Source organism: Saimiri boliviensis, chromosome 5 (assembly GCF_048565385.1).
Source record: "Saimiri boliviensis isolate mSaiBol1 chromosome 5, mSaiBol1.pri, whole genome shotgun sequence".
Classification (NCBI taxonomy): Eukaryota; Metazoa; Chordata; class Mammalia; order Primates; family Cebidae; genus Saimiri; species Saimiri boliviensis.
In genome coordinates, this window is record NC_133453.1 from 114,869,566 (window position 1) to 114,886,436 (window position 16,871).

The 16,871-nt window shown below is 50.3% G+C and overlaps 1 protein-coding gene across 1 annotated transcript in view; it reads left to right on the forward strand.

Moving 5' to 3' along the window:
* TFCP2L1 (transcription factor CP2 like 1) overlaps nucleotides 1–16,871 on the forward strand; it is a 74,586-nt gene that overhangs the window by 30,733 nt on the left and 26,982 nt on the right. The window contains exons 3-7 of the mRNA XM_039479980.2: nucleotides 6,988–7,064; nucleotides 7,533–7,638; nucleotides 8,672–8,778; nucleotides 9,909–10,061; nucleotides 14,593–14,703. Of these exons, the coding sequence (XP_039335914.1) occupies nucleotides 6,988–7,064; nucleotides 7,533–7,638; nucleotides 8,672–8,778; nucleotides 9,909–10,061; nucleotides 14,593–14,703 (554 nt within the window). The remainder of the gene's footprint in view (nucleotides 1–6,987; nucleotides 7,065–7,532; nucleotides 7,639–8,671; nucleotides 8,779–9,908; nucleotides 10,062–14,592; nucleotides 14,704–16,871) is intronic.

Sequence of the window (16,871 nt, forward strand, 5' to 3'; positions counted from 1 at the left end):
CTGCTCCTCAGGTGGGTAGACGGCAGGTGGGGCAGCGGGGTGGAGCCTGAACGCTGCTGTAAGATTGGAGAAGTTTCCACACCCGTTTGTGTGACTCAGGGCCATTGGGCAGGACCCAGGCCATCCTTCTGGGAGGGTGGTTGGGTGTGGCAGCCTAAATCCAGCTGAGGAGCCCCACCCCTCCCCTGGGTAGGGAGTGCTGCCTGGACGCCCTCAAGCTATAGCTGGAGGGGAGGCAGGAAGGGGAGCACTGGGCTCAGCCTGCGGTGGGGGTGGCTGGCGGGTGGAGCCTGCCACTGTCCCTCCCTGGCTCCTGCCACTCCCAAGGTCACCTTGGCTCCTCTGGGCTGGGCTGGCAGCTACCTGCTGGCAAGTTTTCATCACAAAGCAACCTAGGGCTCCTACCCTGCTAGCTTTTAAAAGACCTTTAACAGTTGATGGTGTAGGGTTGGGCCGGGACTTTGGAGGGAGTTGCCTTGAAGCCTTTCCAGGCACTTCGTGTCCAGCATGCTTCTACCTCCTGCCGAAGCTCTTGCTGGACCCAGAGGTTTCCTGGGGCCATTGTGAGACCTTCGGTACGCCAGAGTCTCTGCTGGGTGCACCTTCAACCCTCCAGCAACCTGTGCTGCACCTCCTGGGTTCAAGTGGTTCTCCTGTCTTAGCCTCCCAACTGACTGGGATTATAGGCACCCATTACCACGTCCGGCTAATTTTTTGTGTTTTTGTCTTTTTTGTGTGTGTGTTTGGTTGGTTTTGTTTCTGAGATGGAGTTTTGCTCTTGTGGCACCAGCTGGGGTACAATGGCACAATCTTGGCTCACTGCAATCTCTGCCTCCCGAGTTCAAGCAATTCAACTGCCTCAGCCTCCTGCGTAGCTGGGATTACAGGTGGCCACCACCGTGCCCGGCTAATTTTTGTCTTTTTAGTGGAGACTGGGTTTCACCATGTTGACCAGGATGGTCTCAAACTCCTGAGCTCAGGTGATCCTCCCACCTCGACCTCCCCAAGTGCTGGGATTACAGGTGCGAACCACTGTGCCCAGCCCACCCAGAAATTATTAGATGTGTGATGCAGTCAGGGTTGGTTTTTTCATATGGATAACCAGTTACCGCACAGTACTGAGAAAAGATGGACCGATCCTCATTTATAGTGTCCTATATGAAGTTTCCCAATAAAGTCTAGTCTGGCTTCTTGTTCTTTCTTGTTGTTTTGTCTCCATGCCGAAACAGCATGGCTTTAGTTGCCATGACTTCACTGTGTTCAGAGTATGGCAACATGTGTTTCAGGGGAACTAATGTATCGCACGGAAATGAATATCAAATCGTATGCCACATCCATGAGACTTCTAAGGCATGGGGCAGGAGGGATTGGAGCCTTAGGAGAAGTGGGAGGGTTTAGATGAATAGAAGAAGGTCCTGAAATCAAATGAATGTCAAGAAGTTCAGGGGAAATGTAATAGATACACTCCTTGAATATCAGAGCCAGACAGGACCTTTGCAGTCACGAAACGTTGTGTGCAGAAGTCTACCAAGTGTGGAAGGGGTGGTCTAATGGCCACGTGCTCCACCTTTGGCATCAGATAGACCAGGTTCAGTTTTTAACAGGACACTTCATCTCTCTGGAACTTAATTTCCTCATCTATAACATAGGGCAACAATGAACTTTTCTTATAGGGCTGTTGAGGACTGAGTGAAATGGTGTACATACAGGGCTCACAGTGTACTTCCACATGGCTACATGACAATTCAGGTTTGGTTATTTTTAGCCTATTTCCTTGATTCTAAGACCAGCTTCCCCTGCCCCTCACCCCCATTTTACAATTCTTAAATTAGAACGGGCCATACTGCCACCTTCTATAATGATTTGTTTTCCCTCCTGGATCATTGTTGAGAAAGTAGGAAACAAACAAACAAAAATCTTACCTTGGGGAGTTGCGCCATACGACATTTGGCACACTTTAACCTGTGTGCAAAATGGAAGCAGGTGCCTTCCAGAAAGGAGCGGTTGAGAGGGAATCATGGACAACTACAGCTGTCCTGTGCCCAGGAAATGACACCCAGCAGGTGGAGGTGGCGAGTATGGTAGGTTCTGGAAACTGACAGATTCTGATCCGGGCTCTGCCACTTACGAGCTGTGTGAGCTTGCCCCACACAAGAGAGGTAACCCTCTCTGGGCCTCTGCTTCCCCCATCCAGTAGGGTGGGTGATCCTAACGGTTGCTGGAGAGCCAGGGGGTGACTACTTGAGTGGGCTTTGCCACACAGAAGCGCCCTGTGAATGGAGCTGTTTGCTGCTGTTCCCTAGAGGCACTCTGCCCCCTCTGCCTGGCTGTGTTTTGCTTTGGGATTTCTTCCTTTTTTTTTTTTTTTTTTTTTTTTGAGACAGAGCCTCGCTCTGTGGCCCAGGCTAAAGCACGGTAGCATGATCTTGGCCCACTGCAACCTCTGCCTTGTGGGTTCAAGCAACTTTCCTGCCTCAGCCTCCTGAGTAGAGTAGCTGTGATTATAGGCGCCCACCATGATACCCGGCTAATTTCTGTGTTTTTAGTAGAGACAAGGCTTTGCCGTGTTGACCAGGCTGGTCTCGAACTCCTGACCTCAGGTGATCCATCTGCCTTGGCCTCCCAAAGTGCTGAGATTAGAGGGGTGAGCCATCGCGTCAGACTGGCTTTGGGATTTCTTTATCATTTTCCCCCCGAATTACAAAAATCTTGGCCACTCTTCAAAGCCCATGTCACATGTTTTCTCATCTCCTGTTCAAGCCTGTCTGATACTCCCTGCCTCATCCTGGATGCTTATTGCTCACTTTGGGGCCTCCTTTGCCTCTTATGGAATTTTAAATGTTATAGTACGGCTCTTCCGATACTGTTTGATATACCCCAGAGGATTGCCAACCCTTTGAGGGCAGGAATGTGTCGCTTTGGCAAACCCTGTAATTCTAACATAGAACAGCTCTGTCGCAGTGTAAAGAGGGTGAAATGACATGGAAGCATTTGCTGAGTGCCTACTGTGTGCCAGATAGTGCACTGATGAGCAGAACAGATACAACCCGCACCTTGTCACAGTCTACTGTGCTGGCTCCACCCACGCCCAGCAGTGATGCTGGCCAAGCAGAAAATGCCCATGTGCCCTAGGTCAGTTCAACCTGTGTGACCTTACTCATCAGCCTGTTGTGTGACTGTGGGTGGTGGCCTTCTGCATGGCTTTTGGGATGGCACTGTGCTGTGTGAGTTGGGTGGGAGGTCAGCCTGGGCCCACTGTGTTGGCATAGGGGTAGGAACGCAGAGGGTGACTGGACGTCCATCTGCATGGCTAGAAAGGAAGATTTGGTGGTGAAGTGTGTGGATCGGGACCCCGCTGCTGATGGAGAAGGCTCACGTGGCCACGATCCCTGGCCCAGGAGAAGCTGTGATCCTGGGCATAACGCCTCATTCGATGGCTTTAGTCTCCAAGTGGCTGCCCCTTCTGTGCAGGCCTGGAAATTGCTCTCTACAGGACAGGAGGTGCCTGCTGTTTGGCGGGAGCTGAGGTTCCCTGCAGAGCCTGGGGTCAGTGCCAATTGTGCCTTAGGGCACTCGTAAACTCTCTTAATGACCACCTGGACTGTGGTTGGGCCGCTGTCTGCATTCTTTATCTACCGAAGGCAGAGGACACTGGAAAAACCAGTTAGGGTGTGTGAGGCACATTTTATGTTGATGTCAAAGAAGTGTTGGACTCTTGGTTTAGAAGCCTGGAAATGTGTGCAATCTGGCTTTTTCAGAAAGTTGGCCATGTTGAATAGGACAGAAGACCCTTTTAGGAGTCACGTCTCCTGAACAGGTAAGTGGATAGGACCAGAGTTTGGGGTTTGGTCCTCTTCCCCCTGATGGGAAAGGCGCCCAGCACATCACCATGAGCAGCGCTGGCGTTTGTCGTGGTCAAGAGGTGTTTACTGGCATGTGCCCAGAGACTTTTGTAATAGCTGAGATGGAGTCTGGCCCAGTGGGCCTGGCTGTGCCTGGCCAGCATCGTGGCTGGTGGGGAGCTGCGGTGAGAACTCCAGGAACGCGCCATGTGGCTCCGCTGCCTTCCCTGTTTTAGGATTCCCACCCACCGCACTTGGCATAAAATTGTTGCTCAGCAAACTTTATTTTTGTAGAGACGGCAGCTCACTGTGTTACCAGGGCTGGAGTTGGAGACCAGCCTCCCTCAACCTCCCAAAGCACTGGGATTATAGGCGTGAGCAAACATTTGGAATGAATGATTTAATGATTTAATTTCGTATTCTTTGTCCATTCTATTATTCGTTGGTGAGGGTGGGAGGCTATTTGCTTTTTGTGGCTGCTGTAACAGGTTGCTACAAACGTGTTAATTACAGATGCATTAACTTAAAAACAATTATTCTCTCACGGTTCCGGAGACTAGCAGTCAGAAATTCGGCAGGGGGATCTTGGGGAGACTTCACAGCTTCGAGGTTTGGTGGCCCCGTCACTGCCGTCTCTGCCTCTGTGGTCACATGGTGCCTCCTCTCTTCTCTGTCTCTGCTCGTGTCTCTCATAAGCACACTTGGATTGAGGGCCCACCCAGATCATATAGGGTGACTTCCTCATCTCAGACTCTTAATTACATCTGCTAAGACTATTATTCCAAATATAAGGTCACATTGCTGGGTTCTGGGGATTAGGTTGTGACATATCTTTTAGGGGACCACCATTCAACTCACTACAGGGGTATCTTAGTACTTCTATCAATTGCTTTTTGAGCTATATAATGACTCTTGGCCAGGGATGGTGGCTCATGCCTATAATCTCAGCACTGTGGGAGGCCAAGGCAGGGGGATCACTTGAGCCTAGGAGTTCGAGACCAGCCTTGGCAACACAGTAAGACTCATCTCTACAAAAATAAAAAGTTAGCCAGGCATGCTGGCATGTGCCTATAGTCTTAGCTGCTTGGGAGGCTGAGGTGGGAGAACAGCCAGAGCAGGGAGGTTGAGGCTACAGTGAGTCTTGATGGTGCCACTGCACTCTAGCCCAGGTGACAGAGCAAGACCCTGTCTCAAAAATAAAATAAAATAAATGGCCCATAGCCGCTGGGTTTGCTCTTCCTAGTTTGCATTAAGTTTTTCACATTCATGCATGTAAGTCATTTTACATTTTATGTAACCAGATATCCTTTTCTTTCCATTGGTTTTAGGTTCAGAAAGTTCTTCCTTATTGAGTAAATAGTCATTCATGTTAAAATAAAACCTTAAGAAATTGACTTTTAAAAACATTGACTAAGAAGAATTGTGTATATTTTTTATGTGCAACATGATGTTTTTGAAATACATATCCATTGTATATTGGTTGAATCTAGCTAAGTAACATACGCATTGCCTCATTTATAATTTTTTTTTGTAGTGAGAGCACTTGAAATAGATGGTTAGCAATTTTCTAGAATACAATGAATTGTTATTAACAATAGTCACCGTGTTGTGTAATAGATCTCTTGAACTTACTCTTCCTAATGGAAATTTGTATCCTTTGATCAACATCTTCCCTATTCCTCTGCAAGAAATTGACTTTTCAATCCCGTGATAACTTGTTTTGATATTTGCTGTGAGGGTCTGTACTGTGAAAGAAATAGCTAGTCTCCACGTTATAAAATTTCATGGACCTATACACATACAGGCCTCCAGAAAAAGGGAGAGGGAATGTGCAAAACCCCCAGAAATCAAAGAAAGGGCTATAGTTTTGGTAATGTACCATGGTTCCATCAGGCACTGCTGTGGAGGATGCTGGCACAAGGTACGCATCCTCCATGGCACAAGGTACTATTTTTTTTTTTTTTTTTTTTGAGACCAAGTCTCCATTGTGCAGACTGGAGTACAGTGGTGCGATCTTGGCTCACTGTAACCTCTGTCTCCCCGGTTCAAGTGATTGTCCTGTCTCAGCCTCCCAAGTAGCGGGGACTACAATCGCATGCCACCACGGCTGATTTTTGTATTTTTAGTAGAGATGGGGTTTCACCATGTTGGTCAGGCTAGTCTTAAACTCCTGACCTCAAGTGATCGACCTGCCTCAGCTAGGTGCTGGGATTACAGGCATGAGCCACCACGCCTGGCCATATTTTTATAACTTTTATTTAAGAGTCTATAATTTTTAAAAATAAAAAAGCTAAAAAGCTAACTAGATTTACCATACAAATTATTAAATAATTTATTGTATTATTTCTAAAACACCCTTTATTAAGTTATGATATAAGTTAGAGTCTTGTAAAATTGTAGTTTAACATTTAATTTGGGGAAAATTGGCAGTTATATATATATAATCTATATATAATGGTCTTCCCTTCTGGGAGCATGGTGTATCCTATTTATTCATGGTATATTTTATATTTCAATAAAATGCATGTAGTTTCCTTCAGGTTTCATAGATTCTTTTAAATGTTCTGTTGTTATGGGTGGACATTGGTTTCATTTATATCCTTTCACCTGCCTGTGCTGGTTATGTGTCCCTGAATATAATCTCCATACCCTTTCAAATACATGGAATTCTTTTAACTGGGGAACAGGCTTTGCATTCTGCCATTAGCGACAATGTTTAACAGGCTTCTTTATTCCTTCGGACTTACTCTCAGAAAGGGTATGGTTGGACATTTACCCTGTAATGTGAATTTAAGTAGCTGTGGTGTTTTGGGGGTTTGTCAAGGCTTATGAGTTTGTGTTCAGTGATTTTAATGTTAACTGTATTTTCCTGGATTCTGTTTCTTTGAAGATTGTAGAGGTGCTGTCTCTAGTAGGGTCACACGGTATGTTGCCTGGGGTATCCTAGGCCCGACCAGGCAGGGTGGACAGACTGACGTCAGTCCAGAGAGTGAGCTGAGCTGGCTGTGGACTTTCTTCTCTGCCTTGCTTCTTAGGGCCTTGAGGCCTGGGTGGGCACTGAGGGTGTTGAGAAGGCTGCTAGCTGGATGAACCCCAAATTTAGAAACACTCAGAAATGGAAAATGTCCCATTCACCTCCATCCAGGTCAGTCCTATGAAATCCGACTACTGGAGAATCGGAAGCTGGGAGATTTTCAAGATCTGAACACAAAATATGTCAAGGTAAGCCTCCCAGGCTGTTCGTACCACTTCGGGAGAGGGGCTTGGTAAGGGTCTGGGTCCTGGGCTTGCTGGGGTTGGGCATGAGTAGCTGGAAGGTTAGGGAGAGGCCGGGTTCAGCTCAGCCCTCAGCGGTGAGACGCAGCGCCTGATGTCCAGGTGGGGATTAGATGGGCTGGCAGCATTGAACATCTCTGAGCTTCGCTTTGCTCATCTGCACAAAAGGGTTAATACATTAGACATAGAGCACTTAGTGATACTGGGACAAATGGTAGTCATCACTATTGTTGCTATCGTTCGTGTTACTGGGGTCTGTGGAGGGGGGAGGTGGGATGAAGCTTGAGAACTGGGACGGGAAACTCCAGGAGGGAGGGGCCTCCAAGGTGGGAGGGTCTGCTGTGGCTCAGGGAAAGCAGGTGGGTTCCTCTTGGCCCCCACAGTCACGTGTCCCCTGCTGGCCTCCCTCCCCAGAGCATCATCCGCGTGGTCTTCCATGACCGCCGGCTGCAGTACACGGAGCACCAGCAGCTGGAGGGCTGGCGGTGGAGCCGGCCCGGGGACCGGATCCTGGACATTGGTGAGTCTCCTGGCCGGGAGAGGCCAAGCAAAGCTCGAGTCACCCAGGCCACGTTGGGTTCTTCCTGGATGCCACTGGGACCTGTGCCGACAAGGCATTTTAGCTCATGCCTGCTCTGTGTAAAAACCCACGGGAGCTTGCAGAGCTGACCATACACTGGGTCCTGCCCTCAAGGAGGACCTTTTCCCTTTTTCAGTGGAAAAGACAGGTCTGTGGAATTGGCCGGGTACGGTGACTCAGGCCTGTAATCCTAGCACTTTGGGAGGCCGAGATGGGTGGATCACCTGAAGTCGGGTGTTCGAGACCAACCTGGCCAACATGGTGAAACCCTGTCTCTACTAATAATACAAAAATTAGCCAGGCTGTACACAGCTGTAATCCCCGCTACTTGGGAAGCTAAGGCAGGAGAATCACTTGAACCCGGAAGGTGGAGGTTGCAGTGAGCCGAGATTGCACCATTGTACTCCAGCCTGGGGCAACAAGATAGAAACTTTGTCTCAAAAAAAAAAAAAAAAAGAAAGAAAGGTCTGTGGAATTTAGAGACCTGCTCACAGGGAGTTCCAGGAAGGCTCTGCGGAAGGATGGTGCCTTAAAGGATTGTGGTAAGTGTTGAAGAGAACTGTGAGCATCACAGAGGTAGATTGGCAATGAAAAGGGAATTCTAGGGGCTCAGGGACCAGCCCACAGTCCTTTATCCATAATCCTTGGGGCCAGGTGGGTTTTGGAATTCAGAAGCTAAAATGACAATACGGTATATGTACCCAGAGCATCAGGGAACATCCCCAACAGGCAGCCACACACAGTAATATTTCTGTAGCAAAATAAAATGACGGTTCATACAAAATAGGGTGAAGACAACATAATGCTTGTGGTTCAGGTCAGGCTTTCCATCGAATAAGTTCCGCAAAACTTTTTCAGAGCTTTCGGCGTTTGGAATTGGGGTGAACGAATTGGGACCCGTAAGAAGGGTCCTTCTGTAAATATTAGGGCGAGGCTGACATTTGCCCTTTTGTGTATGTGTGTGTGTATGCAGATATTCCACTGTCTGTTGGTATCTTGGACCCCAGGGCCAGCCCAACCCAGCTGAATGCCGTTGAGTTTTTGTGGGACCCTGCGAAGAGAGCTTCGGCATTCATTCAGGTGGGCCACAGGGAACTGCCCGCCAGGAGAAGGCCTAGTCTTGGGGGTGGCCTGCTTGCAGTTTCCCAAAACTCACCTATCTGGATGAGCTTCTGCTCCCTGTCACTGCAGGAAAGAGAGAATGGGTGTTGCGAAGGGTCACAGAGCTTGTTGGTCCCTACTTAGGGAAAGGAGTTGGAAGGTTTTAGAATTCTATCTGGGTTTTGCCCGTAGAATATATGTTTTTAAAAAACGAGTATTTTCCAACACAAATCATTTGAAAGTAAACATTTTTTCTATTAGAGTTTCCATCGTTGAATGAATTTTGTTACCAGTTACTGGTGTATATGCCATGTGAGATCGAGGTGGTGAGGGCCGTGGCCGTGGCGTTGTGCTTGTGGTTCTGGCTTGATCCCGGCTCTCTCGCTTCCTGCGTCTCTTCCCCTTTCGGATACTCTTAGTTTTCTAACCTCCCATCTTAAAAATCAGATAAGGAATACAGAGCCATTAACAGGCCAGGTCTCGAGGAATCACTTAGTAAAAGTTAGCGATCTTTTCTTTCTGTCACTCTTTTTTACAATTACAATATTCTTAATATATTTAAAAATTATTACATTGTTATTATTACAATTGTAGATTAGATTCTTATAATATGATTCTAGTATTATAACAATACATTGATATCGAGTGCCATTTATGTAGCAGGAATCTACCAGAAATACAGAAATGGTTCCAGCCTTCTGGTTAAGCTTCCAGCCTGGCCTGAGTAGCTTGGACACGTTAGAGAGCGGTCAGGGTGTGCTTTAGTCCTGGCCCTCAGTGTAGGATTTGCCAAGGGAAAGAAACCTGGGTGAGGAGTTAGGTTGATGTTATCAGGGTCAGTGGCCTGGGGGAGTGGTGGGGACTTAGCTGGTCAGGCGGAGCCTCCACAGTAAAGAGATAAAGGTGGGTGGGGGGTGTCTTTTGCAGGCAGGGGAGCAGGGAGGCCGTCAGCCTGATGGAGGGGACAGAGTGTCAGGGAGAGCAGGGAAGGCGAAACCGGCCCGCGCTAACCAAGCAGGGAAGGACACCTCCACATAGAGGGGGCACGTGGGTGATCCAGGGTCCTGCCGGGTACCGCCTTGCCACCTGCCCAACGTTTCTGCTCCCAGGTGCACTGCATCAGCACAGAATTCACCCCCAGGAAGCACGGGGGCGAGAAGGGAGTGCCCTTTCGAGTGCAGATTGACACGTTTAAGCAGAATGAGAATGGGGAGTACACGGAGCACCTGCACTCAGCCAGCTGCCAGATCAAGGTGTTCAAGGTAAGATGGCTTCGATGCCCTGCCCTGCCCTGTTCCTGGCCTGGCCTGTGGTCATATTCATCCGCAGAGACTCTGGAGACTCCTCTTGCCCAGCAAGGAACACAGCATCCCTTTAGCACGTGGCTTCTACCTGGACTCCGAGTGAGCAAGAGCTGCACGTCCAGGCATCACAGGCTGCTGCTGCCCTGCCGGGGGCATCTTGTCACCTGCAGCACCTGCTCAGCTTCTGGCAGAAGCATCGGCATGGAGGTCATTCTGGCTGTGGGTCCTCAGCGCGACTCTACTAGAATGATTCAATTTGCATATTTTAGGTTTTTGTTTTTTTTTTTTTTTCTCTCAAGCACATTATAATTGCCCACAGGTCCTCACATCTGAATTCTCCTTAAAAATCAAAGCAAGAGTCCCTCCCTGCTGGAGGCCTGGCCTCGGATCTTCCTGTTTAGGGCTTGTCTCCCTTTTCCTTCCTTGCTTCACTCCCTGTAGTTGCCTGTCACTGTTTTCCATCTCTTCCATCTGGACTGATTATTTCCTGAAGATAGTAGCCAGCAATACAGCTCAGTGTCCTGTGTGGCCTCAGGGAGGTGTGGCGGGCTGCATGAGCTTGCATCACTCTCAGGGCGTGAGGGCAGCCCATGTTCAAGCAGGCCCCGGCTCCCCAGCCCCCAGCCCCTGTAGGCCCTGTCTGCCGAGGCCACCTTGGCAGGTATCTGCAGAGAAGGAGTGGACCTACCTCCTGGGCAGGAATTGCCTTGAGTAAGCAGCCCTGGTGCTCATTCCATCTTTCTCTCTTTTCACACACAAGTGAGTTTGGAGCCTGCTGAGAAAGTTTCATCTGCCGGAGCTGGAGACCCAAGAGGGAGTTGCTTTAGATAGGGCCCATTAGAAAGCTGGGTATGTGCTGATCTTTCCCTAGACCGAAGGCACGGGCCTGTGGAAGACCCAGGCTTGGAACAGATGTGGGAATAAATGCCCACAGGTTGAACCATCAACCTGGTGGCAACCCTGGGAGACAGGGATGGTGCCGTTTCTCACAGCCTGGCCCGCAGTGAGCACCCGGCCGTGATCTGCGGATACGCCATCACAGCTGCAGTAGAGGAAGCCGAGGATGAGCTGACAGAGTTTGCACTCAGGAGACCACACAGCCGGGCTGCCTGCCTGAAGGGTGTGGGCACGGGGTTCTGAGGCGCTGGCCCAGCTCCGTGGATTGGGACACCTTGGTCAGTCAGTGACGTGGGCCAGGGTGGGAGGGACGTGTGTTGTCTTTCCTGCCAGAGCAGTGGACTCCAAGGGGAGCTGTGCTCCTCCGCTCTGCTCGTTTCCTATGCTGCTGTCACAAATGACCGCAGATTTCGTGACTTAACGCTTTGTGCGTTGATTATCTTCCGGTGCTGGCGGTCGGAGTCTGGAATGGTCCTCACTGGGCTAAAGATGCCAGCGGGCCTGTGTTCCTTGCCTGAGGCTCTCAGCGGAGCTTTTGCCTGTTCCAGCTTCTAAAGCCATTTCTAGGTTCACAGTTCCTCCTTTGTCTTCAAAGCCAGGAGGAGCAGGCCGAGTCCTTCCCACATGGCCGTCCCAACCTCCTTGTCTACCTCCCTCTTCCTTTTTTAAGGGCACTGTGATTGATTACATGGGGCCCCCCCAGTTAATCCAAGATAGTCTTCCTATTATGTCAGTTGTGTAGGAATCTTTTTTTTTTTTTTTTTTTAAGATGGAGTCTTGCTGTCGTCACCTGGGCTGGAGTGTAGTGGCACGATCTCAGCTCACTGGAACCTCCGCCTTCCGGGTTCAAGTGATTCTCCTGCCTCAGCCTCCTAAGTAGCTGGGATTACAGGCATGTGCCAATATGCCTGGTTAATTTTTTTGTGTTTTTAGCAGAGATGGTGTTTCATCATGTTGGCCAGGCTGGTCTCCAACTCCTGACCTCGTGATGCACCCACCTCAACCTCCCAAAGTGCTGGGATTACAGATGTGAGCCATGGCGCCCGGCCTTACATAGCAATCTCAGTTCCATCTGAAACCTTGATTCCCCGTTTGCTGTGTTAGGTGACATATTCACAGGTTCTGAGGATTAACACACAGCCATCTTTGGGAACCATTAATCTGCTGGCCACTTCCACCAAGCAGTGGGCATGGCATGGTGGTATTTCTGCCCGCTCTGGGATCTGACCATCCTGCATGGCTGTGTGCTGTGGTCTTTGTCTAGCCTGCAGTTCACTGTTGCTCTGTCCACTCCCAGCTCATGTACAGACTGTGTCTCTGGTCTGCCAGCATTGGCCCCCCTCAGGTAGCTGTTCACTCCCTCACCTGGGATGTCAGGTTAGTTCTGCTGCTCTCAAGGTGTGTGCCCTGGGGGAGACACTGTCCTGGGCAGTAGGAGAGAAATGAGATAGGCATCTCCAACCCTATGGGGTACGCTGTGTACCCCTTCTACACCTTGGGTCAGAAGCTTAGGAGTGGGGCCTCTGTCTACCAGGCTCCTCGACCCACACCAGGCATTGCTTGGGGAGTTGGGCCAGAAGCTGCCTGGTCTCAGTGCCCCGAGGAAGGCCTTGGCACCTCCTGCAGGGAGCAGGGATAGCAGGAGCCCCTCGTCACCCAAAACTGGCTCTTCAGAATGCCAGGGGTGTGTCCTCCCACTTGCCTGCCCCCATTCCCAGAACAGATGCAGTTGGTGTGCGTGAGCCAGGCTGAGCCAAGCCAAACTGCCTGTCACCCCTCCCTCGGCCAGTCACCCCCGTTCCTGGGAAGCCTGGCTTGTTGGAGCCCCTCCCTGGGACTCTCTGTGGGGTGTCAAGGTCTCTGAAGGGAAAGACAGGGCTCCTCTCTGAGCAGCCAGCTCCCTGCAGGCCTCATCAAGGCCCAGCGCATGCCGGGCACACAGGCTCAGCCATGGTCTGGCTGTGACCCTGCCTTGCCTGTATCCTCTGTGCAGGGAGGAGGGGTCTCCTGAGGGACAGGAGCCAGAGGTGGAGCAGGGATGCCAGGTCATGGGGGTATGGCTGCTACACCCCCACTCTCACCCAGGACACTGGATCTGTCACTTGCATCCCTGTGTGACCCCCGCCAACCTGCTTCATCCGGGCAGGCATCACTCCAAGGCAACGGGTCCCCAACCTTTTTGGCACCAGGGTCCGGCTTTGTGAAAGACCATTTTTCCACGGAAGAGATGGGGATGGTTTCGGGATGATTCAAGTGCGTTTCATTGATTGCGCACTTTATTTCTGTTATTATTGTGTTGTAATTATATAATGAAATCATTATACAACTCATCACAATACAGAATCAGTGGGAGTCCTGATCTTGCTTTCCTGTAACTTGATGGTCCCATACAGGGGTGACGGGGGAACAGTGACAGATCATCATAAGGAGCATGCAACCTAGATCCCTTACACGTGCAATTCACAGTAGGGTTTGTGCTCCCGTGAGAATCTAATGCCGCCAGTGGTCCAGCGCGGCAGGCAGAGCTCAGGTGGTGATGTGAGCAATGGGGAGCAGCTATAAAGATGGCGATGAAGATGAAGCTTTGCCCACTCACCTCCCCCTGTGGTGCCCAGTTCTTAAAAGGCCATGGGACCAGTAGCAGTCTAGGGGGTTGAGGACCCCTGCTCTAAGAGATGCTCCCTAAAAACACTTGATTGGGGACCCAAAAGCCTGAGAAAGGTGCCCCCTGGAATGAAAATCCCTGAAGGTGCCATTGAGCTTGAACCGCTGTTATCATTACCTGCCCACCACACGTCGCCTGCTGTGTGCATAATAAAACTGCTCAGTTCTAGCGCTGCTCAGACTCTTTACATCTGGCTTTGTGGAGTAGGCATGAGCTCATAAAGTGTAAATGCCAGGAGACTACATAGCGAGGTTGAGAAGGCCCCCCATAGTGGCACCTGTGGGGCCAGCCTGCAGTGCAGCACACTGGGCACTGTCACTTGGAACCTCTCAGATCCTGATGAACCCCTTGAGCCTCAGTTTCCCACTCTGTAAATGAAGGGAATAATAATAGCCATGAGGCCTGCACACCCTTTGTAAGTTGCTCCAGTTGACAGGGCACCCACAATTGGCAGGCTCTCTCTCTGGATGGAGACGTTCCCCTGCAGACAGAGTGTAAGCTGGGGCTCAGCAGGAGTCCTGAGAGTTGGGGTAAGGAAGCCTTTAGCTTATGGCCAGGATTTCACAGGTTGCAAGCACAGACTAAATCCAGACCAGCAGCTTGTACTTCTTCCACTTCCCTTGGCTCTACCTGGGTAACCCAAGGAATGCACTGAGATTCCTTGTGGGTCCCCAGGGTTCTTATAAGCAAGTGGCCATGGGAACAATCTTTTCCCCATGAGCAGCAGAGCGCAGAACCCGTGGCAGGTTCCGAGTTCCTCGGATGGGGAAGCATTCAGGCGGATTGGCAGAGGAGAGAGGTGCCTCCTGCCTCTGTGTTCCTCCCTGCACCCCAAGGCCCTGGGTGAGGTGGGAAGCAGGAGAGGGATCGGGGGCTGGGGCCTTTGTTGGTCTGGGACTAATTGGACTCTGTACTCTGTGCTTGTAGCCGAAGGGAGCCGATCGGAAACAGAAGACTGACCGGGAGAAGATGGAGAAAAGAACTGCCCAGGAGAAGGAGAAATACCAGCCATCCTATGAAACCACCATCCTCACAGAGGTGAGCCGGCTGGGTGCGGGGACAGAGCCTCCAAGGGCTGGTTTAGGTTCCTGGAAAATCGCCCATCTCGGGTGAGAACTTCTGAGAGCGCTTATTCCGTTGTGGTGGGTTCCAGTGTCTGGAGCTGGTGTTCATCTGATAAGGCCCAGTGGCCCGGGAGCTGTTTCAAAAATAACTTCCAGCTCTGCTGCCTTTGAATGCATCTGTGCTTTCCCAAATTAGGTTACTTTTTTTTTTTTTTTTGAGTAGGTAATGTATTCACATGGTTTTAAATTCAAAAGGTACAACAGAGTGTACAACAGAAAATGTCCCTCCCAGTGCTGTCCCAGCCTCATGGTTTCTTCCCTCCAAGGCAGAAACCTTGTGTATCCGGCCCAACTTTCTCTGCAGGTAAAGTCAGTGTAGACACGTTTGCCCCATTCCCATATTTATACACCAACAGTGTACATCGCCACACCTTGCTTTTTTCGATTATTAGCTTAGCTTGGTGCCTGTTCCCTACAGCTTTCTCGTTCCTTACCTGGCTGCATGGCGTGGTGTATGTCGGCCTGTTGGTGGGGGCGGAGTCATTTCTGGGCTCTCGTAGTTTCAGACAGTGGTGCGGTGAATCACCGCATGCGGGGGTCTGCACGTGGGAAGAAATCTGCAGGTTTCCATTCTCAGTGGGATCTGTGGGTTGGAGGGTGTAACACTTGTTATTTTGCTGTTTGGTTGCATTTTTTATTAATCCTAAAAGCAGCACCAGCCTGCTCCAGCCCTCCATATGTCCATGGGAACTCCTGAGATCGCTCTTCCTCTCCCCCACCTCCACTTTTTTTTTTTTTTTTTTTTTTTTCGTGAGACAGAGTCTTGTTGTTGCCCAGGCTGGAGTGCAGTGGCGTGATCTCTGTGGCTCACTGCAAAGTCCATCTCCCGGGCTCAAGTGATTCTCCTGCCTCAGCCTCCCCCAGTAGCTGGGATTACAGGCACGTACCGCCACGCCCAGCTGATTTTTTTGAGACAGAGTCTCCCTCTGTCACCAGGCTGCAGTGCAGTGGCGCGATCTCGGCTCACGGAAACCTCTGCCACACGAGTTCAAGCGATTCTTCTGCCTCCTGAGTAGCTGGGATTACAAGTGCGCACCGCCATACCCAGCTAATATATTTGTATTTTTAGTAGAGACGAGGTTTCACCTTGTTGGCCAGGATGGTGTCAGTCTCCTGACCTCGTGATCTGCTGGCCTTGGCCTCCCAGAGTGCTGGGATTACAGGTGTGCACCACCACACCCGGCCATTTTTTTGTATTTTTGGTAGAAACGGGGTTTCACCATGTGGGCCAGGCTGGTCTCGATCTCCTGACCTCAAATGATCTGCCCACCTCAGGCTCCCAAAGTGCTGGTAACACTGTCCAGAGTGTTCTCCACCTCCTGATACTGTTCTCTCCCTAACTGAGCTGCTCCCTCTCCGCGGCTCAGCTGTCTGCCCCTGGGAACAGAGGTCCTGGTGAGCCGCATGCCAGGCCTGTCCAAACCGTTGCCACAGTGCTGCGTAGTTGCTGCGAAGCCCACCCTGGGAGGGGCCTGCTGCCTCTTCTCTCAGCGGTTCAGCTCTCCTCCTTGGCTGCAGGATTTAGCACTAACAAATTTGAGCCCACACTTTCAACGTTTAAATATTTACCAACCAGGTAGTTTGGTGGGTGATAGTGAATCTTCAGGAATGCTTCAAACTGGCCCTCTCTGAAGAGGCGTCACTGCAGGGAAGGGAAGAGATGAAGTTTTTCAGCTGCCTGGACTTGCTCCAGCAGGCAAAACCTGCAAATCCTTGCTTCCTTTGGGAGACTCCACGTGCATTTGTTTTTGGCTTCCATACTAGAAAGTTTTTGAGGACAGGGATCACATCTGTCATGTTTGTATATCTCCCATAGCCCCCAGCAGAATACCTGAAATGGAATGAACACCCATCGAATTTCACTGAGAGGAGCTGCTTTTGGTGATTGTACAAGAGCCTCCGTCCCTGTCGGCAGGTTCTTTTTGCAAATAGCACGGGTTTTAATACTGACTCTCACTGCTTATTTTTGTTTGGAAGTTGCCTGTGGTCCGGTGCTCCCTGGAACAGGCATTTACACGAATTTGTCTCTACCAGGAAAAGCTGTTTCTGGGCAACTGGCTGGTTTTGTTTTTTCTCTCTCCT